Here is a 23,914-nt window from a genome sequence, read left to right on the forward strand (position 1 = left end):
GACTTCTCGCTCCTCGGTGCTCGGACATCGCCAGCGACGCTGGGGACTGCTCGCTCTTTGGTGTTCGGACATCGCTAGTGATGCTGGGGACTCCTCGCTCCTCGGTGCTCGGACATCACCAGCGACGCCGAGGACTCCTCGGTACTCGGACATCGCCAGCGACGCCGGGGACTCCTCGCTCCTCGGTGCTCGGACATCGCCAGCGACGCCGGGGACTCCTCGCTCTTCGGTGCTCGGACATCGCCAGCGACGTTGGGGACTCCACACTCCTCGGTGCTCGGACATCGCCAGCGACGCCGAGGACTCCTCGCTCTTCGGTGCTCGGACATCGCCAGTGACACCGGGGACTCCTCGCTCTTCAGTGCTTAGACATCACCAGCGACGCTAGGGACTCCTTGCTCCTCGGTGCTCGGACATCGCCAGCGACGCCGAGAACTCCTCGCTCTTCGGTGCTCAAACATCGCCAGCGACGCTAGGGACTCCTCGCTCCTCGGTGCTCGGACATCGCCAGCGATGCTAGGGACTCCTCGCTCCTCAGTGCTTGGACATTGCCAGCGACACCGGAGACTCCTCGCTCTTTGGTGTTCGGACATCGTCAGCAATGCCGGGGACTCCTCGCTCTTCGGTGCTCGAAAATCACCAGCTATGCCGGGGACTCCTTGCTCTTCGGTGCTTGGAAATCACCAGCTACGTCAGGGACTCCCTTGCTGCTCGGATCTTGCTATGTCTCGTCGGTGTGCTATCAAGCTGCTCCATGCTATTTCGGATCAGGGTGCTGATCTTGGGCAGCACGTCTGGGGTCTTGATGCGTGCATGTCGGATGACGTTGGCAAAGCTTTTAGACTTCTTTTTCTTTGACCCTGCTATAAGATTCATTCTTCATCTTCCAGCTGGCTCGGGGACTAAGTGGGCACACTTCACCTTGCGGTGAATGTGTTTGTTCTCATCTTGAGGCTACGCCCAGGGACTGGCTGCCTGTTTAGCTGGTCTTCTACTTTCTGACCCTGGCACCACATGACTACGCCACCTACTATCAGGCTTGGGGACTAGCTATGGGGTATGGCCTCCGGTATCCACAAGATAAGACATGGGCCACACCATCAGAGGTGGCCCAGCTCATAAGATCAAGGCGTGCACGGCGCTGCTCGGCGTGCACCGCAAGTTATTGTATAGTACCAAATAGGATACTTTCCTTGTAACACTGTCCCTCCAGAGTATATAAGGAGAGGCAGGGGTCCCCTAGTGGACAGATTGATACATCTCAATGTAATACATCAGAACATAGGATGTAGGTATTACGTCATACTGACGGCCGAACCTGTCTAAATCTTGTGTCTTGGTGCTTGTATTACCATCTCGCTCCTGATCTCGCTCACCTCTACGATAAATCTACCATCGTGGGATACCCCTCGGTGGACTGCCGAGCATCTTTTGTCGACAAGCCCGTAACCCCTACTACGAACTTTCAGTGCTAGTAACACGAGCATCAAAGACGAAATGGACGTAGGGACATTCTGCCTGAACCAGTATAAACCTCATGTCCTCATTAGCACACCACCTGGGCTAGACGTGCAATATTAGAAATTTACTTGTTGGTGGCAACTCGAAATACCGACAGTTGGCACGCCAGGTAGTGGTCTTTTGCGCGTCTCAACATCCACACTAGGTCTCGGATGGCTAGTCACAACCTCAGCTGGGTCCCGGGTGCGCACGTGTGTTTTGGGACCTAGACTTCATTGTCACGATGGAGGGAGGGTTGACGATGGCTCCCGCTACTGCTCGAGCTCTCCGCTCTACCGGCCTCAACGCAACCGCCGAGGCGCTTGAGGAGCTATAGCTGCACGCACCGAAGGCCCACGCCCCTAGAATCAACTAGCTCCTCGACTTCGACTATGGGAGGTTAGAGTGCCAGCTCGACGCCCTCCTAGGACCTCGGCCGTCTCGGGAGGACTTGTGCCACCTCACCTTCTCGTTCACTAACATCATGGTACAACTTGCTAGAGGGGAGCCGCTCTCTCCAAAATACCTCATCCAGAGTGCCCCGACGACGTTCTTGTTCGATCTCCGCAACGCCGTAGAGACCGATGGCCACCCTGTGGCGCAATGCACACCTTCATCCCCCTATGAACGATGAGTTTGTGGGGATGACTGAATATGTCATGGAGTCTTTTCACGATCTCCTTGTAGGAGAATCGAGGTCACCTTCCAGCTCTGACTCCAGCAGGGAGAGCCATCACCCCTCTCATGAGTGTTTCATGACGGGTGCCCCGAGGGACACGTCGAAAGAGTCCACAAGGAAGAGGCTACCCCAACGAGCGACCTCGATGATGAGGTCGAGAGGGATGTAGGGGCCCGACCTTGCCTATGGGTGGAGCAGTTGAAGGCTCGACACCAAGAGCTCGAGGAAGCGCGACTCCAGCTTGAACAAGAGGGAGCGGAGCTCGATCGAGAGATCGAGCGCCATGGATGCGGTGGGCGCGCGCTTGCCATGGCCCACGGCGTGAACCGAAGGATCATTGAGGATGATGAAGCCTTCCCACACTTCACCTGGGCAAGCTAGAACATCCCTGCTGCAGCACCCTTGCTCCATGGGCTTCTAGGGCCCACGATGCTCGAGGATCATCGGGTCCACCATGAGATTTGCACGCTACTTGAGCATGCGGCGGCATAGCAGGCTGAGAGCTCGCTGTCTCGGCAATGCGAGCTCGATGCCAGCCAGCGCATGCCCTCGGAGTGACCCGACAAGGACACGTCAGTCCACCAGGTGCCACAAGGTGGCAGGCTACGCACCACGGTCCTGGTACATTAGTGTTTCGGCCACAATCGTGACGCGCGTGACACCCTCGACGCCCGTAGGCGTGTCCACGGTGATCTGAGGGAGGGAGCTAGCCATGACTACCACCCTTGTTGTGGCGGGCGCTACAACCACGGCGAGTACCAAAGCCCGAGCCCCAGCCGGTCGAGACCTCAGGCCTTCGGCCGACACATCCTTAACGCTGCCTTCCCGCCATGGTACCGACCACCAACCAAAATCATAAAATACTATGGGGAAATGAACCCCGAACCATGGCTCGAGGATTATCAGCTTGCTTGCCAAGCTAGTGGAGCGGATAATAACGATTTCATTATCTGCAACCTTACATTGTTCCTAGCTGATTCGGCGCAAACATGGTTGGAACACCTTCCGCCCAACAGAATCCAAAGTTGGGCGAACCTAAAAGAGATCTTCGTGGGAAACTTCTAGGGCACGTACAAGCATCCTGGGAACCCATGGGATCTCAAAAACTACCAGTAGAAGGCCGGGGAAACCCTTCGGGGGTACATCCGGAGCTTCTCCCGGTAGTGCAATGAGCTGCCCAACATCACCGATGTCGACGTCATAGGAGCCTTCTTGTCTAGGACCACCTGCAAGTCCCTAGTTCATAAGCTAGGACATAAGGGTCCACGAACCATCAAAGAGCTCTTCGACATTGCGACCAGCCATGCCTTAGGCGAGGAGGCGGTCGGAGCGATCTTCGACCGGCTCAAGGGCAAGGTGAAGCGGGACAAAGACACCGGTGAAGGCACCTCCAACCGTCTCGGCAAGAAGAAGAATAGGCAGTGGCGCGAGGGCTCGCTCATGGCCGCCGTCGACCGCAAAGTGGGTTGGACGCCCGCCAAAGGTACCCTGATCCACTTCGAGAAGCTGCTCGAAGGGCCATGCCCGAACCATTCTTTCCCCGTCGAGGACCTATACAAGGACTGCGACCTCTTGAAGCGGTTCTTGTCTAGAGGCACCAATAAGGAGGAGCATAGGAAGGAGCCTAGCTAGATGAAGCACACAACATCGCCCTCCTCTGCTCGGCCAAGTGCCAGCAAACGTTGCGCCTGTACCACAGCCGTCGAGTGCAGGGTCGGGCCTTCAACGTCGGAGTCTTGGCCCTCCGCCTCATCTAGAGCGGCAAGGACCTCCACAAGCTCTCTCCACCGTGGGAGGGACCATACGTCATCACGGAGGTGCTCCGGCCAGACACCTACAAGCTCAAGACCATCGAAGGTGAGGTCTTCGCTAATGCCTGGAACATCGAGCGGCTACGTTGCTTTTGCCCTTAATAAACACATACTTTCTCTTATCAGTTTCGCTATCTAATTCCCCGACCTTTAGTGACACCTGACCCCAGCAATGGCGGGGGTCGGGCCTCACTTGGGGGCTAATAAGAGCGTACCTATCTGGTAGATAGTCTCTATGTTTGACCCTTTCTCATGACTAAGACCCAAAAGCGAAGTTTGCGGAAACAAACACTGAGTAAAACTGGTTGGACTACGAGAAACCAATGCCTCGACGGCTACGACGTCTTTGCTTACCAGCGTAATCAGAGTTTTTTTCCGCACCTCAGGATTTTTGGCCTTAGCCATGGAAAAAGTTGGTATGCTTTTAAGAGTCTATCCACCTAGCAAACATTCTCTGTGCCCGACCCCCTATCACGTTAAGACCTAAGAGCTAGGGTTGTAGGAACAAGCTTTGAGTATAACTGGTCGGACTACGAGAGACCTACGCCTTGGCGGCTACAACGCCTTTGCTCACCAGCGTGATCAGAACTTTCTCACCCGCCCCCCGAGCTTTACGACCTTAACAACAGAAAGGGTTGGAATGCACTAACCTTTTTATACAAAAAGGGGAGAAGGGCTATAAAGCTGTTTTGCTATAACAAAATATAAGAGCTTGTCCATTTATTACAAGTTCACCACCTGGCTTATCTGCCTAACTAAGTTTTTGGGCGGGATGTTCTCATCCCATACCTCCACAGGTAAGTCTTGTCCCAGCGGGTAACACAAGTCGATCGGATAGCTTGGTCGTTGCTGAGAAATGGGTAGGGAGCAGTAGGATGCCCTACGCGGGTTATGCCGACCCCGTCATGAACGATGGACCCAGATTCCACTCAATCATATCTAGTAAGAGCTCCCTGAACCCATCACTCGTACCATCGAGGTAAATCCTATGCCCAAGTCGACCGAACGACTCAAAGTTGCTGCCGAGAGATGGGTCACCCTTAATTTACGCACGATTTCACTTATTAATTTCGCTATCGAGCCTCCAACCCCAGTGATGGCAGGGAGTCGGGCCTCGCTCGAGGGCTGGCAAGAGTGTCTATTCAGTAGACATTCTCTATGCCCGACCCCTCCTCACGTTAAAAAACTAGAAGCAAGGTGTGCGAAAACAAACTCTGAGTAAAACTGGTTGGACCACGAGAAACCTACGTCCCAATGGCTATGACATTTCTGCTCACCAGCATGATCGGAGTTTTTGTCCCTGCACTCCGACCTTTAGCCTCTGCCTTCCCTAGAAGGATTTAGAGGGACCCACCGGCAGAATCTCCATTGAGGAGAGGCCGATAGGTCACCCAGGTCGGTAGAATGCCTTGGGCCGCTGCCGAGAGATGGGTATGAAGAAGTGGGATGCCTAATGCAGGTTACACTAGCTCCATCACAAACATCGGACCTAGACCCCACACGGACATATCCGGTAAAAGCTCCCTGAACCCATCACTTGAGCCATCGACGTAACTTTACCGACCCCACTTTTCTTTTCCATTACATGATCATTCATCCATTCTCATGCATGCATTCATGCATTCATTCATTCATTCATCCATTCATCCATATATTCATCCCATACATCCAAGCATTGCATATGCAATTGTTGCATCACAACGCTTCGCGTCGCATCATGAAGCGATAGTCGTCTCATTCGATATGAGCGGCGACCGATCGAGGTTCGAAGGCTGGCCCATGAAGGGCTCGAGGCCACCTCGCATCAAACATAGCCTGGGGAGAAAAATGTAGATGAGCCCCAGCGGCCTTGCTTGACCCCACTCAGAAGCGGACAGGGACATCTAGACCTTTCTCGTTCGATCCTAACCTCGAGCCAAGCCCATAGAATCTCCATCAAGGAGAAGCCAGCGGGCCACCTGAGTCGCTCTCTGGAGTGACACGGGCATCTACCGGGAGGCGGGTAAAGGAGTAGTGGAATGCCACATGAGGGCTATGCTGACCCCGTTAGTGGATGACGGACCTGGATTCCACTCGGACATGCCCATTGGCGAGCTGACCGAGCGCGACACTCGAGCCATCAAGGCAAGTGTCATTAGCTTAGCCCCTCTAGTTGCGGAAACCGAGGATAGGGTGATGCATGAAACATGGCTGACCCCTACTGAGCCCCATGGGGCTCGGGGAATCGAGCCGCCCAACCCTAAATCAGGAGACCAACTGATCGGGGTTCGAAGGCCGGCCCACGAAGGGCCTGAGGCGGCCTCGCGTCAAATAGAGCCAGGGGAGAAAACACAGATGAGCCCCAGCAGCCTTCGCCCAACCTGCTTAGAAGCAGACAGGGTAATCTCAACCTTCTTGTTCGATCCTAACCTCGAGCCGAGCCCACATAATCCTCATTGAGGGGAGGCCATCGGGCCACCAGAGTCGCCCTCCAGAATAGCTCGGGCATCTGCCGGGAGGCAGGTTAAGGAGGAGTGGAATGCCACATGAGGGCTTTGCCGACCCCATCACAAACAATAGACATAGATTCCACTCGAACATGCCCATTAGCAAGCTCACTGAGCGTGTCACTCGAGCCATCAAGGCAAGTGACGTTAGCTCAACCCCTCCGGTTGCTGAAACCACGGACGGGGAGACGAGCACAAAGATGAGCCGACCCTCGACCGGACCCCTGCTACGTGCGGGGGCTCGAGGAAGGTTGGACTCACAAGGAGACTGAACACGTGGTCGTAGATTGATGGCTTAGATCCTAGGGAGGGGGTACGCATGAAAACAAGAGACGCTTTTCTCCTATTAGTTTTGCTATCCTCTCTTCGATGTTCAGTGACGCCCGACCCCAGCAACGACAAGGGGTCGGGTCTCACTTGGGGGCTAATAAGGGTATATATACATCCTTCCTGTGTTAAGGGTACATATATACACCCTTCTTGAAATAGTCGCCATGCCTAACCCCTCCCTCACATCAAAAACCTAGTGGCAAGGTTCACGGAAACAAACGATTGAGCATGGCTGGTCGGATTACAAGAAACCTATGCCCTAGCAACTATGACACTCTTGCTTACCATTATGATCAAAGTTTCCCTCCTACACCTCAAGCCCTACGTTCTTAACAAATGGACGGGTTAGAACACATGAACCCCTTTTCACACATAAAAGGGAGGAAAAACAAATTCGATCAAACGAAACAAAATGATAAGTTTGTTCGGATAGTACAGAGAGGTCAGAGCTTGTCCGCTTGTTACATGAATGATTGCCTGACCTATCTAGCTAACTAACCCCTTCGAGGGAGAACTATGCTCTCTATTTTGTCTGCTAGGTCCTACGAAAGGGGAGCCACCGCCGTCTCCATCTCCTCCAGCTCGTGGGCTTCATAGCCAGGCACGAAGCCATGGCTCATCATCTCTAGGTCGATGCTGTCCCTGTAATGAGAATGAGCAATCGTGAAGGATTGATTAACCCCAACGTGAAGCGCATTCCTCTTGGGCTGGCACACCCGAGCTGTGATCTCAACGGTACGGGCCACGAGAGAGCTGGTCCCCTCCGACCACACCACTTCAAGGTCGTCGCAGACCACTCCGAGGGTGGCGCTTAGGATACCAAGCTTGTCGCTCTCCACCTAAAGATTCCTCCTCGCCTCGGCGAGGTCCACGGCCAGCCTGGCCGAGACGCTCTCGGCCTCCAGCTTATGGGTCGTCGCATTTCCGAGCTCGGCCTGGAGGCAGCCAACCTTCTGCTGTGCATCGTCATGCTCTTGGCAGGCCTAGTCACACTCTTGGAGGGCCTAGTTGCACTCCTCGTGAGCCACGCCATGCTTCGAGTGGAGCCTCTCCGTGGTTTGGAGCAACTCATCCCGCTCCTTGTGCAGCTAGGCGACCACCATGGCATCTAGACTCGCCCTCTTCTCCAGGGTCGTGAGCTTCTCCTCGGCTCCTAGCTTCAGCTCCCTTTCCTTCTCAACCTCGGCCAAAAGGTCGAGGATCCACTAGCAGGTCTCAGCGTCCTTCTAGATTAGCTCATCCTGCTCCTTCCTGACCTTGGCGGCCTCCTCATCGTCTATCAGGGACCAATACTAGGGTACTCGAAGAGGAGCTAATAACCATCAACATTGATTCGTCTGAGCAGCCAAGAGCGTGACTACAGCTCCCACCAACCCCTGAGGGTTGGCTTTGCCTCGCCCGACATCGAGGTTGCGGGCTCTGCCTCGCTCAACCCCTGAGGGTTGGCTCCGCCTCGCACGACACCAAGGCCGTAGGCTCTGCCTCGCCCGACCCCTGAGGGTTGGTTCTACCTCGCCCGACACCGAGACCACGGGCTCCGCCTCACCCGACCCCTAAGGGTGGACTCTGCCTTGCCTGACCTCTAGGGGCGGGCTTGGCCTCACCCGACACCGAGGCTACAAGCTCCGTCTTGCCCAACACTGAGGCCGTGAGCTCTGCCTCGCCTGACCTCTAGGGGTAGGCTCCACCTCACCCGACACCGAGGCCACGGGCTCTACCTCGCCTGACCCCAGAGGGTTGGCTCTGTCTCGCCCAACACCAAGGCCACGGGCTCTACCTCACCCAACCCTAAAGGGTTGGCTCTACCTCACCTGACACTGAGGCTATGGGCTCCGCCTCGCCCAACCCTTGAGGGTTGGCTCCACCTCGCCGGACACCAAGGCCATAGGCTTCGCCTTGCCCATACCCTGAGGGTTGGCTCCACCTCGCCCGACACCGAGGCCGCGGGCTCCACCTCACCCAACCCCTGAAGGTGGACACCACCTCACCCGACACCAAGGCCGCGGGCTCTGCCTCACCCGACCTCTAAGGGCTGGCTCCACCTTGCCTGACCCTTGGGTTTGGGCTTCGCCTCACCCAAGCCTTGGGTTTGCGCTCCGCCTTGCTCGACCTCTGGGGAGGAACTCCACCTCGCTCGACCCCGAGGCTGGAGGCTCCGTCTCGCCCAACAGAGACCCATACCACCACCAACCACTCTAGGTCCAAGCATATGGGCCTGGGTCAAAGCTCTGATGCTAGGGAAGAGACTGGCACACCTCGATGTAGCCCGCGACCCACAACAGGCCATACCTAGGGGTTCACATCAGGAACAGCGTCGGGCGTACCGGTGCTATTCTACCTAACCCCTGTACGAACACTAACAGGCGCGTCATTTCACCATGATATCCACCAGGACGAAGTGGAGCACCATGACCGGCAGATGACACCTGCACATGGAGTCAGTGATGGATAGGGCCACGATGAGAAGCTATCCCTGTTGACGTCTACAGGGTTGGCAAGACCCACATAAAGGAGAAGAAGGTCTCGGTGATCCTAAAGGACTTCTTCCTCTCGTTCTCTTCTCTTCCTCCACTGTAACCCATGCTCTCCCTTGGCCTATAAAACAGAAAGCAAGGCATCCCATAAAAGAGGATTCAAACTTGACTGGAATCGATCGAAACTCATCGCAACACACCACAAGAGACTTGGGACCTATCCCTCTCTCGACCATTTGTAATCCATACTCTGAACTTTCAGTGCTAGTAACATGAGCAACAGTGACAAACTAGATGTATGGACATTCTACCCGAACTAGTATAAATTTCATGTCCTCTAAGCACACCATCCAAGCCAGACGCGCAATATTAGAAATTTACTAGTCGGTGGTAACTTGAAACACCGATAGTTGGCCTGCCAGGTAGGGGCCTTTTGTGTGTTTCAACATCCACACCAGGCCTCGGATGGCTAGTCACAACCTCAGCTGGGTCCCGAGCACTCATGTATGCTTCGGGGACCTAGACTTCATCATCACGGTGGAGGGAGAGTTGGCAATGACACCCGCCACCATCCAACCTCTCCACTCCACCGGCCTCGATGCAATTGCTGAGGCGCTTGAGGTGCTACAGCTGCACGCACCGGAGGCTCGTGCCCCCGAAAGCAACTAGCTCCTTGATTTTGACTATGGGAGGTTAGAGCGCCAGCTCGGCGTCTTCCTGGGACCCTGGCCGTTCTGGGAGGACCTACGCCGCCTCACCTTCTCATTCACCAATGTCATGGTGTAGCTTGCCAGAGGGGAGCCGCTCTCTCCAAAATACCTCATCCGGAGTGCCCCGACAATGGTCTCGTTTGGTCTCCGCAACGCCGTAGAGACCAATGGCCACCCTATGGCGCAACGCACGCCTCCATCCCCCGCGAACGACGAGTTCGTGGGGATGACCAAATATGTCATGGAGTCTTTCCACGACCTCCTCATAGGAGAATCGGAGTCACCCTCTGGCTCTGACTCCAGTAGGGGGAGTCATCACCCCTCTCATGAGTGTTTCATGGCACGTACCCCCGAGGGACACGTCGAAAGCATCCATGAAGAGGAGGCTTCCCCGACAAACGACCTCGACGATGAGGTTGAGGGGGAGATAGGGGTCCCACCCCACCCACGGGTGGAGTAGCTGAAGGCCCGACACCTAGAACTCGAGGAAGCCTGACTCTAGCTCCAGCAGGAACGCGTGGAGCTTGATCGGGAGATCAAGCGCCATGGAGACGGTGGGTGTGCGTGCGCCATGGCCCATGACATGAACTGGAGGATGATCGAGGATGATGAAGCCCTCCCACACTTTGCCTAGGTGAGCCAGAACATCGCTGCTGTAGCAGCCTTGCTCCGAGGGCTTCCGAGGCCCGCGACACCTGAGGATCATCAGACCCATTGTGAGATTCGCATGCTACTCGAGCATGCGGTAGCACAGCAAGCCGAAAGCTCATTGTCTCGATGATGTGAGCTCGACGCCAGCCAGCGCGCGCCCTCGGAGTGACCCGACAAGGACACATCAGTCCACCAGGCACCATAAGGCGGCAGGCTATGCACCGCGGCCCTGGTGCATGAGCGTCTCGGCCGCAACCGTGACTCATGCAACACCCTCGATGCCCGTAGGCGTGCCCACAATGATCCGAGGGAGAGACCTACCTGAGGTTACCACCCTCATCATGGCGGACGCTGTGACAGCGGCGAGGACCGAAGTCCGAGCCCTGGCCTACCAGGACCTTAGGCCTTTAGCCGACACATCCTCAACGCCGCCTTCCCGTCAAGGTACCGACCACCAACCAACATCCTGAAATACTCTGGGGAAACGAACCCCAGACTATGGCTCAAAGATTATCGGCTTGCTTGCCAAGCCGGTGGAGCAGACAATGACGATTTCATTATCCGCAACCTTCCATTGTTCCTGGCCAACTCGGCATGAACATGGTTGGAACACCTCCCGCCTAATAGAGTATAAAGTTGGGTGGACCTAAAGGAGATCTTCGTGGGGAACTTCCAGGGCACGTAAAAGCGCCCTAGGAATCCATGGGATCACAAAAATTGCCGATAGAAGGTCGAGGAAACCCTTCGCGGGTATATCCGGTGCTTCTCCTGGCAGTGCAACGAGCTGGCTAACATCACCAATGCCAATGTTATAGGAGCTTTCCTGTCTGGGACCACCTGTGAGTCCCTGGTTCACAAGCTAGGACATAAGGGCCCGTAAACCACCAAGGATCTCCTCGACATCGCCACCAGCATGCCTCGGGTGAGGAGGTGGTCGAAGCAATCTTCGATCGCCTCAAGGGCAAGGCGAAACAGGACGAGGACACCCATGAAGGCGCCTCCATCCGTCCCATAAAGAAGAAGAACAAGCAGTGGCGTGAGGGCTCGCTCGTGGCCACCGCCGACCGTAGGGGGGTCAGAAGCCTGTGGAGGGCACCCCAAACCACTTCAAGAAGCTACTCGAGGGGCCACACCTAAACCATGCCTTCCCTGTCAAGCATTTGTACAAGGACTACGGCCTCATGTAGTGGTTCTTGTCTAGAGGCTCCAACAAAGGGCAGCATGGGAAGGACCTAGACCCAACCATAGACTACGCCGAGGGGAAGGACGGTGGCTTTTCGATGCTGGATGGCTGCCTCATGATCTTTGGAGGGTCGGCAGCCTATGACTCCAAGTGCCGTCAGAAGCTCGCGTGCCATGAGGTCTATACACCTAAGCCGACCACGCCTACCTTCCAACGATGGTCGAAGTCCGCCATAACCTTCGATCAGACCGACCACCTAGAGAGAGTCTCGCAACCAGGGAGATACCCGCTCGTAGTTGACCTGATCATCAGCACAAAGCGTCTCACCAAGGTACTGATGGATGGAGGCAGTGGCCTCAACATCAAGTATGCTGAGATGGTCGACGCTATGGGCATCGACCAAGCGCGCATATGACCGACCAGAGCACCTTTCCACGACATTGTGCCTAGAAAGTAGGCCGTGCCACTTGGGCAGATTGATCTGCCCATCACCTTTGGGGGTCCGTCCAACTATAGGATGGAGACCCTCACCTTTGAAGTGGTTGGGTTCCACGAAACCTACCACGCCATCCTAGGATGACCATGCTACATGAAGTTCATGGACATCCCCAACTACACCTACCTAAAGTTAAAGATGTCAGGCCCAGGTGGGGTCATCACCATTGGTACCTCCTTCCAGCGCGCCTATGAGTGCGAGGTCGAGTGCTGCGATCACTCCACGACAATCATCGCCTCCAGAGAGCTTGTGGCCATCAGGAAGGAGGTCGTTGAAGAATCACCTGACCCCAAGTGGTCGGTTGGGTCCTTCGAGCTAGTGGAGGGCGCCAAGGAGGTCCCCATAGACCTCAGCTGCCCCGAGGGCAAGGTGGTGCGCATTGGGACCATGCTTTCCTCCAAATAGGAAAGCGCGCTCATCGGCTTCCTCCGCGCCAACAGAGACATCTTTGCGTGGAAACCCTTGGACATGCCGGGCATTTCAAGGGAAGTTGCCGAGCATGCCTTGAAGATTTGGCCAGGCTCCTAGCCGGTGAAGCAACGCCTACGTCGCTTTGATGAGGGGAAACGTAGGGCCATCGGTGAGGAGATCATGAAGCTTTTGGCTGCCAGGTTTATCAAGGAAGTGTACCACCCCGAGTGGTTAGCCAATCCCTATGCCCAAGAAGATGAGGTCCCTCATCTAGTCCTATCCCTCTTAAAGTTAGTATCAAGATGTCAGGAAATCAATTAAAGAGGAGGTATGAGGAGGGAAAACTTACGAAGACGACATAGCCTGGTTCTGGCCGCATCAAAGGATGTCCCGGCACCAGGTAGACAAAGTCGAGGGGGCACCCACGTCGTCCCATGAAGGCTCCATTGCCTCCTTAGTGCATTGCATGACCTCAGAGTGGGGGAGCGCTCCCTTGGCAAGCACCATTCCGTTGAACAACGCCTCGGGCGCCATCGTGTATAGCTGGAGCGCGCGCATCATCAACGGTGCCACCCTCCTTGTGTGGTAGGCTCTAATGATGCCTAACCCCTTTAGGCTGCACTCCTTCAGGATGTGGATGGCGGTGATATGGTCCTAGATCTTCTTCTTAACCTTCTCCTAAACGCCCCACTTCCTCCATGATTCTAGGGCCTCTTCGATCAGGCGTCCGGTGAACTCCGGCAGAGGGGCAGTGGCATCGTTCTTGAGGTAGAACATCTACAAGTGTCACCCCTTGTTGGACATTGAGAGCCGCATGGGGTGGTACTCGCCGACCCAATTATTCTAGAGTTGGATGTCGGCGCACCCTATTGGCATGTGTAGTTCCTGCCTATCGCTCTTCTCCCTCTCCTTCTAGAGGGTGATGGCGAAGAAGTACCTCCATAGATTGAAGTGGGGGCTGGTCCCTAGGATTCCCTCACATAGGGTGATGAACGCCGCCATGTGCTAGATCCCATTGGGGTTGAGATGCTGCAACTCGATCTTGTAGTAGTGCAGCAGCCCCCGGAGAAATCTGTGGGCAGGGGTCCAGAACCCACGCTCATGAAAGTGGGCGAATGACACTATGTAGCCATTGGGAGACGATGGTAGATCCTCCTCGCTTGGTAGCAGCCACTCCTCAGCCGAGGTCCATGCACGAAGAAGACCGCGATGGACGAGGCCCTCCATGTGCTAGAAGGTGATGTCAAAATGGCACCACAGATCCATTGGAGGTGGGGACGGTTGGATGCGGGCTCGATGGCGGCGGGGATGCGGATATGGGGAACCCTAGGCGATTGGTGGTGGCGGTCATGGTTGTGGAGGCAAGGATGCAAGGTATAGAACCCTAGGGGCGAACCCTTTGTTTTTATAAGGGCGATAGATGTGAGGAAACCAACCGTCTGCCTAGATCTCTGCACCTACCATGATCTGCCACAACGTCCCGCCACTGGACGTGCGCACACAATCTCTATCCGTTCCCTCAGAAAACTCACCGGACATTTTGCCTCTTTGGATGGGCCACGACTCGTCACGGGTAAGAGGAATACGGATCTAAAAGCGTCTCTAAGGCCCGGGTGGGCCGAGGAGTCCACAGGTCGGGCCATCAACGGGTTCGACAACCGCTCCAGGCACCTCTAGAGTGAGAGGTGGAGAGGGATGGGCCCGCTAGCGGCCAGAACCCAGGTGCATGAGCATCGTAGGCATCCTGGCTCACATTCGTGTCTTGGCTAGTTACGATCCATGGTTTTTCCTCGAAGAAATGCGCATAGCTCTTGGGACCAGTTGAACGGACCCGAGAACTATATGGATCGACCGCCAAGAATCTAGAGTCAATCACCAAATTGACCCAAGCTGGATCCCCATGAATGGGATATCGGGGACCCACTCAGACTAGCCCATTAAACGGCTCACCGGATGCCGTGATTCGTCCTTAGAGGAAAATCATGGCATGGCTCGGCCCTTCCATTTTTATCAGAAAAAACGCTTGAGGGAAGACAACCGCAAAGACGAACCGATCCTTGTCTAGGCCCCTGCTATGGGATGGGGCTCGAGGAAAGGGAATCACCGTCCCCAGGTCACATTGTGGGCAACAAAAGAAGGCCAAGGCCATCAGAGTCCTCCCATTTGGAAAAGCCTTCGAAGGAGTATTCTACTCCTCCATAGGCTCGGGGGCTACTATCGGGGATAAATACTAGGGTACCCAAAGAGGAGCTAATAACCATCAACATTGATTTGTCTGAGCAGTCAAGATTGTGACTACAGCTCCCACCGACCCCTGAGGGTTGGCTCCGCCTCGCCCGACACTGAGGTCGTGGGCTCTCCTCGCCCAACCCTTGAGGGTTGGCTCTGCCTCGCCCGACACTGAGGCCATGGGCACCGCCTCGCCCGACACCGAGGCTGCAGGCTCTGCCTCGCCTGACCCCTGAGGGTTGGCTCTATCTCGCCCAACACCAAGGCCGTGGGCTCCACCTTGCCCAACCCATGAGGGTAGACTCCACCTCACCCAACATCGAGGCTGTGGGCTCTGCCTCGCCGAACCCCTGAGGGTTGGCTCTTCCTCACCCGACACCAAGGCCATGGGCTCCGCCTCACCCAACCTCTGAGGGTTGGCTCCGCCTCACCCGACACCGAGGTCGTGGGCTCCGTCATTCCCGACCTCTGAGGGTTGGCTCCACCTCGCCTAACACCAAGGCCGTAGGCTCCATCTTGCCCAACCCCTGAGGGTTGGCTCCACCTCGCTTGACACTAAGGCTATGGGCTCCACCTCACTCGACCCCTGAGGGTGGACTCCACCTCGGCCGACCTCTAGGGGGCGGGCTCCATCTCGCCTGACACCAAGGCCGCGGGTTGCGCCTCACCAACCTCTTAGGGCTGGCTCCGCCTCGCCCAACCCTTGGGTTTGTGCTCCGCCTCATCCAAGCCTTGGGTTTCCAATCGGCTTTGCCTGGCCTCTGGGGAGGGACTCCACCTCGCCTGACCCCAAGGCCGGAGGCTCCATCTCGCCCGATGGAGACCCATACTACCGCTAACCACTCTAGGTCCAAGCGTATGGGCTTGGGTCAAAGCTCTGACGCTAGGGAATAGACTGGCATGTCCCAATGTAGCATGTGACCCACGATGGGCCATACCTAGGGGTTCACGTCAGGAACAATGTTGAGCGTACCAGTGCTATTCTGCCTAACCCCCGTATGAACACTGACGGGCGCATCAGTTCACCATGATGTCCACCAGGACAGAGTGGAGCGCCATGACCAGCGGACGACGCCTGCACATGGCCTCACTGATGGACAGGGCCACATCGAGAAGTTGTCCCTATTGACGTCTATAGGGTCGGCGAGACCCACTTAAAGGAGAAGAAGGACCCGGTGATCCTGAAGGACTTGTTCATCTCGTTCTCTTCTCTTCCTCCACTGTAACCCGTGCTCTCCCTTGGCCTATAAAATGGAAAGCAAGGCGTCCCACAAAAGCAGATTTGAACTCGATTGGAATCGATTGGAACTCATCACAACACACCACAAGGGACTTGGGACCTGTCCCTCTCTCGGTCGTTTGTAACCCCTACTATGAACTTTCAGTGCTAGTAATACGAGCAGTAGCAACGAACTAGACGTAGGGACATTCTACACGAACCAGTATAAACCTCGTATCCTCTAAGCACACCATCCGAGCCAGATGCGCAATATTAGAAATTTACTAGTCGGTGGCAACTCGAAAGACCGACATTGTCCCTCCGTGATCTGGCCGATAGGGCCTTGAACGCCCTCTCAGCCTCGTCAGCATGCCGACGGGCCTTGGCCACCCACGACGAAAGACTGTCCACCTCCTCGGTGAGGGGGGTCAGCTCGACCACCCTCTGTTGGGCGGCAACAAGCCACGCGGTCACCTCCCCGTGCTATCATGCCTCCTCGATGAGGTAGTCCCAGGTTTTTGTATGCTCACAAAGGAACCAAGACTTGCCCCGGCTGCGAGCGATAAGGGACTAAAAGGAGATGATGGTCAGAATACAAAAATATATATAGAGAAAGAAAAGGGTGAGAAACAAGATCAATCGAATACCTGGTCGGAAGGATGTCCTGGTATCGGGTAGATGAAATCGAGGGGGGGCACCCGCATCATCCCGCAAAGGCTCCATCGCCTCCTTAATGCGTTACGTGACCTCGGAGTGGGGGAGTGCTCCCTCAGGAAGCACCGTCCCATTGAATGACACCTCAGGTGCCATCGCGTATAGCGGGAGCATGCGCATCATCAACGGCGCCACCCTCCTTGCTTGGTAGGCCCCAATGACGCCCATCCCCTTTAGGCCGCTCTCCTTTAGGATGTGGATGGCGGCGATGTGGTCCTGGATCTTCTTCTTGTCCTTCTCTGGGACACCCCACTTCCTCCATGACTCCAGGGCCTCTTCGATCAAGCGCCCGGTGAACTCCGGCAGAGGGGCGGCGGCGTCATTCTTGAGGTAGAACCACTATGAATGCCACCCCTTGTTGGACGTTGACAGCCGCATCAATGGGTACTCACCGACATGATTGTTCCAGAGGTGGATGCCGGCGCACCCCATTGGCGTGTGCAGCTCCTGCCTGCCACTCTTCTCCCTCTTCTTCTGGAGGGTGATGGCGAAGAAGTACCTCCACAGATCAAAGTGGGGAATGATCCCCGGGAATCCCTCGCATAGGGCAACAAATGCCGACATATGCTGGATCCCATTGGGATTGAGGTGCTGCAGCTCGATCTTGTAGTAGTGCAGTAGCCCCCAAAGAAATCTATGGGCGAGGGTCACGAACCCATGCTCAAGGAAGTGGGCGAATGACACCACATAGCCATCGGGCGGTGACGGTAGATCCTCCTCGCCGGGTAGCAGCCACTCCTTGTCTGAGGTCTGCGCACGGAGAAGACCACGACGGACGAGTCCTTCCATGCGCTAGAAGGTGATGTCAGAGCGGTTCCATGGATCTATTGGAGGTGGGAGCAGACAAATGCGGGCTCGACGGTGGTGGAGATGTGGAGGCAAGAGACCTAAGCGATTGGCGGCGGCGGTCATGGCTGCGAAGGCAAGGATGCAAGGTATGGAACCTAGGGGACAAACCCGTTGGTTTTATAGGGGCGACGGGTGCGAGGACACCAACCACCTGCCTAGATCTCCGTGCCTACCATGATCAACCACAACGTCTCGCCGCAGGAAGTGCGCACGCAATATCTATCCGTTCACTCAGAAAACTCACCGGACATTTCGCCTCTCTGGACGGGCCATGACTCATCATAAGTAAGAGGAATACGGATCAAAAAATACCTCCATAGCCCGCCTGGGCCCAGGAGTTCGAAGGTTGGCCCATCGACGGGTTCGACAACCGCTCCGTGCACCCTTCGAATAAGGGATGGAAAGGGATGGGCCCACAAGCGGCCAGTACCTAGGCGCACGAGCGCCATGGGCATCTCGGCCCACGATCGAGTCTCAACCAGGTACGATCCATGGTTTTTTCCAGAAGAAAGGCAGAGAGCCCTCGGGACCAGTTGAACGGACCCGAGAACTATATGGATTGACCGCTGATAATCTAAAGTTGGTCACCAAGCTGGCCCTAGCAGGATCCCCACGAATGGGATGCCAGGACCCCACTCGAACTAGCCGGCTAACAACTCACCAAGCACCACAGCTCGTCCATAGGTGAAAATCATGGCATGGCTCACCCCTCCGGTTGCAGGAACCATGGGTGGGTTGTCAATCACAAAGGCAAGCTGACCTTCGACCGGACCCCCGCTACGCGTGGGGGCTCGAGGAAAGTTGGACTCGCAAGATGACCAGACGCACGGTCACAAAACGATGGACCCCCGTAGGGGTCAAAAATTAGGAAAGACCTTTTCCAACCCACCAAATCTCACGGCCATACCCGCGAAGGGTCCGACCTCGACAAGAGGGAATCACCATCCCCAGGACATGTCGTGGGTGACAAAAGAAGGCCAGGGCCCTCAGAGTCCCCCCGTTCGAAAAAACCTCTGAAGGAGTATTCTACTCCTCCATAGGCTCGAGGGCTACTGTCGGGGATCAATACTAGGTTACCCGAAAAGGAGGAGCTAATAAGCATCAACGTTGATTCAACCGAGCGATCAAGAGCGTGACTACAGCTCTTGCCGACCCTAGGTACGCAAGCTCCGCCTCGCTCGGCATCTCAGGGCTGGCCTCGCCTCGCCTGACCTCCGAGGGCTGGCTTCTCCTCGCCTGACCTCTGAGGGCAGGGCTCCGCCTCGCCCGACCTCTGAGGTCCACGCTCCGTCGTGTCCAACACCGAGGCTGCACGCTTCGCCTCACCTGACCCTTGGGTCCGCGCTCCGCCTCGCCCGGCCCAAGGGTCCACGCTCCGCCTCACCCGACCCTTGGGTCCACGCTTCGCCTCGCCCGACCCTCGGGTCCGCGCTCCGCCTCGTCCGACCCTTGGGTCCACGCTTCACCTCGCCCGACCCCTGAGGGCGGACTCTGCCTCGCCCGACCTCTGGGGGCGGGCTCCGTCTCACCCAACACCAAGGCCGCGGGCTCCGCCTCGTCTGACCTCTAAGGGCTGGCTCCGCCTCGCCCTACCCTTGGGTTTGGGCTCTGCCTTGCCCGAGCCTTGGGTTTGCGCTCCGCCTTGCCCGGCCTCTGGGCAGGAACTCCGCCTCGGTCGGCCCCGAGACCGGAGGCTCCGTCTCGCCCGACGGAGACCCATACCGCCGCCAACCACTCTAGGTCCAAGTGTATGGGCCTGGGTCAAAGCTCTGACGCTAGGGAAGAGACTGGCATGCCTCGATGTAGCCCGCGACCCACGACGGGCCATACCTGGGGGTTCACGTCAGGAACAGCGTTGAGCGTACCGGTGCTATTCTACCTAACCCCCGTATGAACACTGACGGGCGTGTGAGTTCACCACGACGTCCACTAGGACGGAGTAGAGCGCCATGACCGATAGACGATGCCTGCACATGGCGCAGGTGATGGACAGGGCCACGACGAGAAGCTGTCCCTGTTGACGTCTACAGGGTCGGTGGGACCCACATAAAGGAGAAGAAGGACCCGATGATCCTGAAGGACTTCTTGCTCTCATTCTCTTCTCTTCCTCCAGTGTAACCCGTGCTCTCCCTTGGCCTATAAAAGGGAAAGCAAGGCGTCTCACAAAAGGGGATTCGAACTTGACTCGAATCGGAACTCATCGCAACACACCATAAGAGACTTGGGACCTATCCCTCTCTCGACTGTTTGTAACCCCTACTACGAACTTTCAGTGCTAGTAACACGAGCAGCAGCAACGAACTAGACATAGGGATATTCTGCCCGAACCAGTATAAACCTCGTGTCCTCATTAGCACACCACCCGGCCCAGACGCGCAATATTACAAATTTACTTATTGGTGGCAACTCGAAACACCGACAGATAGCTCAGATGATAGGTAGAACATTGAAGAAGACTAATAACTAAGAGAAAATTTCCTACTTGACACCGGAAAAACTTGTTTTCCTATTATTTGAGACCCAAACTTAAAATCTTTCCTATTTGTCACCTCTTTTATTTTTTCTTTCCTATTTGAAACTTGTTACTTTAGAGTGGTAATAGTGTTATGTCCAAGACAGAAAGACTGTTTTGCCCATGTTTTCTTTGGGGTCATCGCGAACTTTTCATCTAGAACTTAACACCATTATAACTCTAACAAGTAACAGAAGCGTCTAACAGGAAAGGAAAAATGAAAAGGGTGACAAATAGGAAATATTTTAATTTTATGTGTGAAATAGGACAGCGGAAGTTTTTCTAGTGTCAAATAGGAAATTTTCTCAATAACCAAACTCCGGCAGGCCTTGGCAATGCAAAAAACAATAAATGAAGCGATGATCTAAAGGTTCAACAATGTGTGCATAGAACATAGTCATATGATTCTAAATCCATATTTTTCCTTAGTACAATGATGGGGATGTGGTTCCCGATCTTGCGCCAGGTTCAAGATAACTATTGATTTGGTGGACAACGACACATTGATCCGGCTTCAGATCAAAAGACCCGAACCCTACAACCTTAGCACCACGTTTCATCTGGTTATCAACCGTATCACAATTCGGTTGATGTTGCCGAGAAGGCTAATACATGCTGCGAATCAAAGAACACAAGCAAGAACAAGATAAAAGGCAACTCAAGTAAAGTGACAATTTGCAGATGTATGATTAAGATCTCAATGTAGGGTTTCACAAACCGATAACAACGACTGTTCAAAGACAGATTAATCTAAAACAAAAACCAAAACCTAACGATGGCGGTGGCGACTGATTATAAGGTCTAAGGGTCGTCACTCCCCTGGACGCGCCTCCTAACGGGCTCAAAGACGATACACAACCCCACCGGAGCAAAGACTGTGACGCAGCACCCTGGCAAGACGCTAACTTATTTCAACGATTCCCATCTTCGGTGGAATTTGGACCTCAAACTAAATCCACTTGTTATCTTATAAAATTATCTTTCTATCTATATGTGGACCATCGAAAACGGAGTTCGGATGCGTTCTGGGCGTCCATTTTACTACAGGCTGGTCCTGAAGGCCGAGACAGACTCGAACTCGAGTTGGACTGGGCCTTCGGTTTGGCTTGGAAGCCCTTGCTGGCCTCCTAAGGAGGTGACAAGGAGGAGGACATCCAAGTGCTTCCTAGATGTAGGCCCTGTTCGCTTGAACTTATCAGCCGTACCGTTTTAGTGAAATAATAGTATTTTTCTTTCACGATAAATTAGCATCAGCATCAGCCATTTTTCCAGCCAGCCGAATAGAACCGTATTATCTATATTCTTGGGGCCTGCTCCAACTTGGGCCAGGTTCTGAGGGTAAATATTAAGCCTATGACGACGATGACACATCTCTCTCGTCAGAAACAACGGCAACTTGTCAGAATGTTTTGGAGGCCTTGACAACGACGACACAGCTCTCGGTAGAAACAACGGCACCTTATAAATAAATAGCGTGGCAAACTGGCAAGGGCAGCAATAATAGTTAGCTAGCTGCTCGCCACGCCAGGCCAGGGACGACGACGAATTGAAGCGGCAACTAATGGCGTCCTCTAGGCAAGTGCTGCTCTTGGCTGCCGTCGCGTGCCTCACGTCACTGGCCTTTGGGACGCAGTGGATGGTCGGGGACGGCGGCGGCTGGAGGGCCAAGTTCAACGAGACCGGCTGGACCGACGGCAAGACGTTCGTGGTCGGCGACAGCCTGCGTACGCACGAGACGACACACCACCATGCACATGAATCGTCTTTTTTTCGTTGGAATTTATACAGAGTTAGCTATCTAACCCATTGTCTTCGTTGCTCCCTCGCTCGCAGAGTTCGTATACCCCAAGGAGAAGCACACGGTGATCATGGTCGGCAAGGACGCCTTCGCGGCGTGCGACCTGAGCGCCAACCTGCAGCTCAGGAACTGGACCAGCGGCAACGACGTCGTGCAGCTCGACAAGCCCGGCAAGGTGTGGTTCATCTGTAACAAGCCCAGCCACTGCGACAACGGCTTGAAGCTCGTCATCGACGTGGTCGACGGCACCGTCGCCCCATCCCCGCTGCCGTTCCCGTTCCCGTTCCCTTTACCGTTCCCGGGAACGGCCCCGGCCCCATCTCCGTTGTTCCGTTGGCCGTTATTCCCCTGGGGATCGGCCCCAGCCCCGGCCCCGGCCCCAGCATCGCCAGCGGCAGCGCCGCCGTCTGCGGCGGTGCGGAACCCTGTCGGCAGCACGGTTGCTGCTGCGGCAGCCGCCGTGGTCGCGGCCACGCTTGCGTTCTAGGGCACGCACATGCAAGAGTTTAGAGCTATATATATGTATCAGGGGCTGCCTAGTCATGTGTCTCACTCAGGGTGATTTTTTTTTTTTGCGAATGTGTTTCAGGTGATATGAGTTTCAGTCAGCTATTTTGCCGGCCTGCATTAATAAGTTCATTCTAATAAAGTTTAACTCTTCATATTTTATTGACCGTAGATATAAAATCAGAGGGTGTGCCCGCTTGTACAGTGAATAGTGCATCTTATAATTAACTAGTAGTACTCCATCGACTCCAAATTATAAGTCATTTTGACTTTTCTAAATTATACATTATGTCTAAATACATAGTAAATACTATGTATCTAGAAATGCCAGAACATTTTAAATTTTTGGAACGGAGTGATATTAGGTCCACTTCTGCTCATCAGGCGATCGACAAGACTTCAAATGCAAGTATAGAATTGTGTCGAATATGTATATAATTTAGTCATGGTTAGGACATTGATGAGTTGTAACAGGTGTCTAAGGAGAAATTTTGGATCATATAGATCATTAGAGCCCACAAATACGAGGGCACCACCGTTATAACTGACAGATGCACTATAACACAACATACTTTTGCCGACACTTTCTATTGTAGGCAAAGGGCGCCTTTGCCGACAGATAACCTCCCGTGAAAAGTTTTGCCGACAGTTTCGAAACAGTCGCGCTAGAAGCCGTCGACGAAACTTTTGCCGACAGATAACAGAATCCCCGACACTTTGTGTGTAGGCAAACGGTCTACCTAAGCCGACAGTTAAAACCTTTGCCGACAGTTAAAACCTTTGCCGACAGTTAACCTTTTGCCGATAGTTAAGACCTATGCCGACAGTTAAGACCTTTCCCGACAGTTTGTATGTTGGCAAAACCATTTCCAAGGTATTTTACAAACCATACCCTACCAAAAAAAAACTGTCGGCAAAACTGCATAGATATAATTACAATTAAAATAATTTGACAAATCCACTTTTGCTCATATAGAAGGCATCACATTAAACAAATTCACTTGATTTTTGTATAAATAATATATTAGATCTTCCATACATACACCCTACTCGTCAATCCTATCTATTTCTAAAAATTGTAATTCTTTACACTGCAACAAAATACGAAGATATTTGAAAAAAAACCAAGATATTTGCAAGTATACTGCGTGCACAATAGCAGCATGCCATCTCCAAAGAGAAGAAAATGGCTGTTTGGCACCTGCTCTCGTCGGCTCCAGCTCCCTGCACAGGCACACTGTACAGCACTGTGCTGCACTGTAACGCAGAGCTGGCCGGCTCAGGTTTCGGCAAAATACAACTACAAAGCGGAGGAGCCGGAGGAGCCAGCGTTCTAAGGGTCCAGCGGCTCCGCC

General features: G+C 54.5%; 2 protein-coding genes across 2 annotated transcripts; both read left to right on the forward strand.

The window, feature by feature from the left end:
* The first annotated feature begins 12,413 nt into the window (after positions 1 to 12,413).
* Positions 12,414 to 12,725, forward strand: LOC136543345 (uncharacterized). Its single transcript, XM_066535819.1, has one exon. The coding sequence runs from the start codon at positions 12,414 to 12,416 to the stop codon at positions 12,723 to 12,725; it is 312 nt and encodes a 103-aa protein (XP_066391916.1).
* A 9,090-nt stretch (positions 12,726 to 21,815) lies between these two features.
* LOC136543346 (blue copper protein 1a-like) lies at positions 21,816 to 22,539 on the forward strand. Its single transcript, XM_066535820.1, has 2 exons — positions 21,816 to 21,978; positions 22,088 to 22,539. Exons 1-2 carry the CDS (start codon positions 21,816 to 21,818, stop codon positions 22,537 to 22,539), a joined length of 615 nt encoding a protein of 204 aa, XP_066391917.1.
* Positions 22,540 to 23,914: the final 1,375 nt, after the last annotated feature.

This window comes from Miscanthus floridulus, chromosome 3 (genome assembly GCF_019320115.1).
Source record: "Miscanthus floridulus cultivar M001 chromosome 3, ASM1932011v1, whole genome shotgun sequence".
NCBI lineage: Eukaryota > Viridiplantae > Streptophyta > Magnoliopsida > Poales > Poaceae > Miscanthus > Miscanthus floridulus.

Excerpts from the sequence above, each read along its gene's own strand:
- LOC136543345 (XM_066535819.1), top strand. The coding sequence starts at position 12,414 with ATGAAGTTCATGGACATCCCCAACTACACCTACCTAAAGTTAAAGATG.
- LOC136543346 (XM_066535820.1), top strand. The coding sequence starts at position 21,816 with ATGGCGTCCTCTAGGCAAGTGCTGCTCTTGGCTGCCGTCGCGTGCCTC. Across the intron at positions 21,979-22,087 it reads CGTGGTCGGCGACAGCCTGC|AGTTCGTATACCCCAAGGAG; the intron begins GTACGCACGAGA and ends CCTCGCTCGCAG.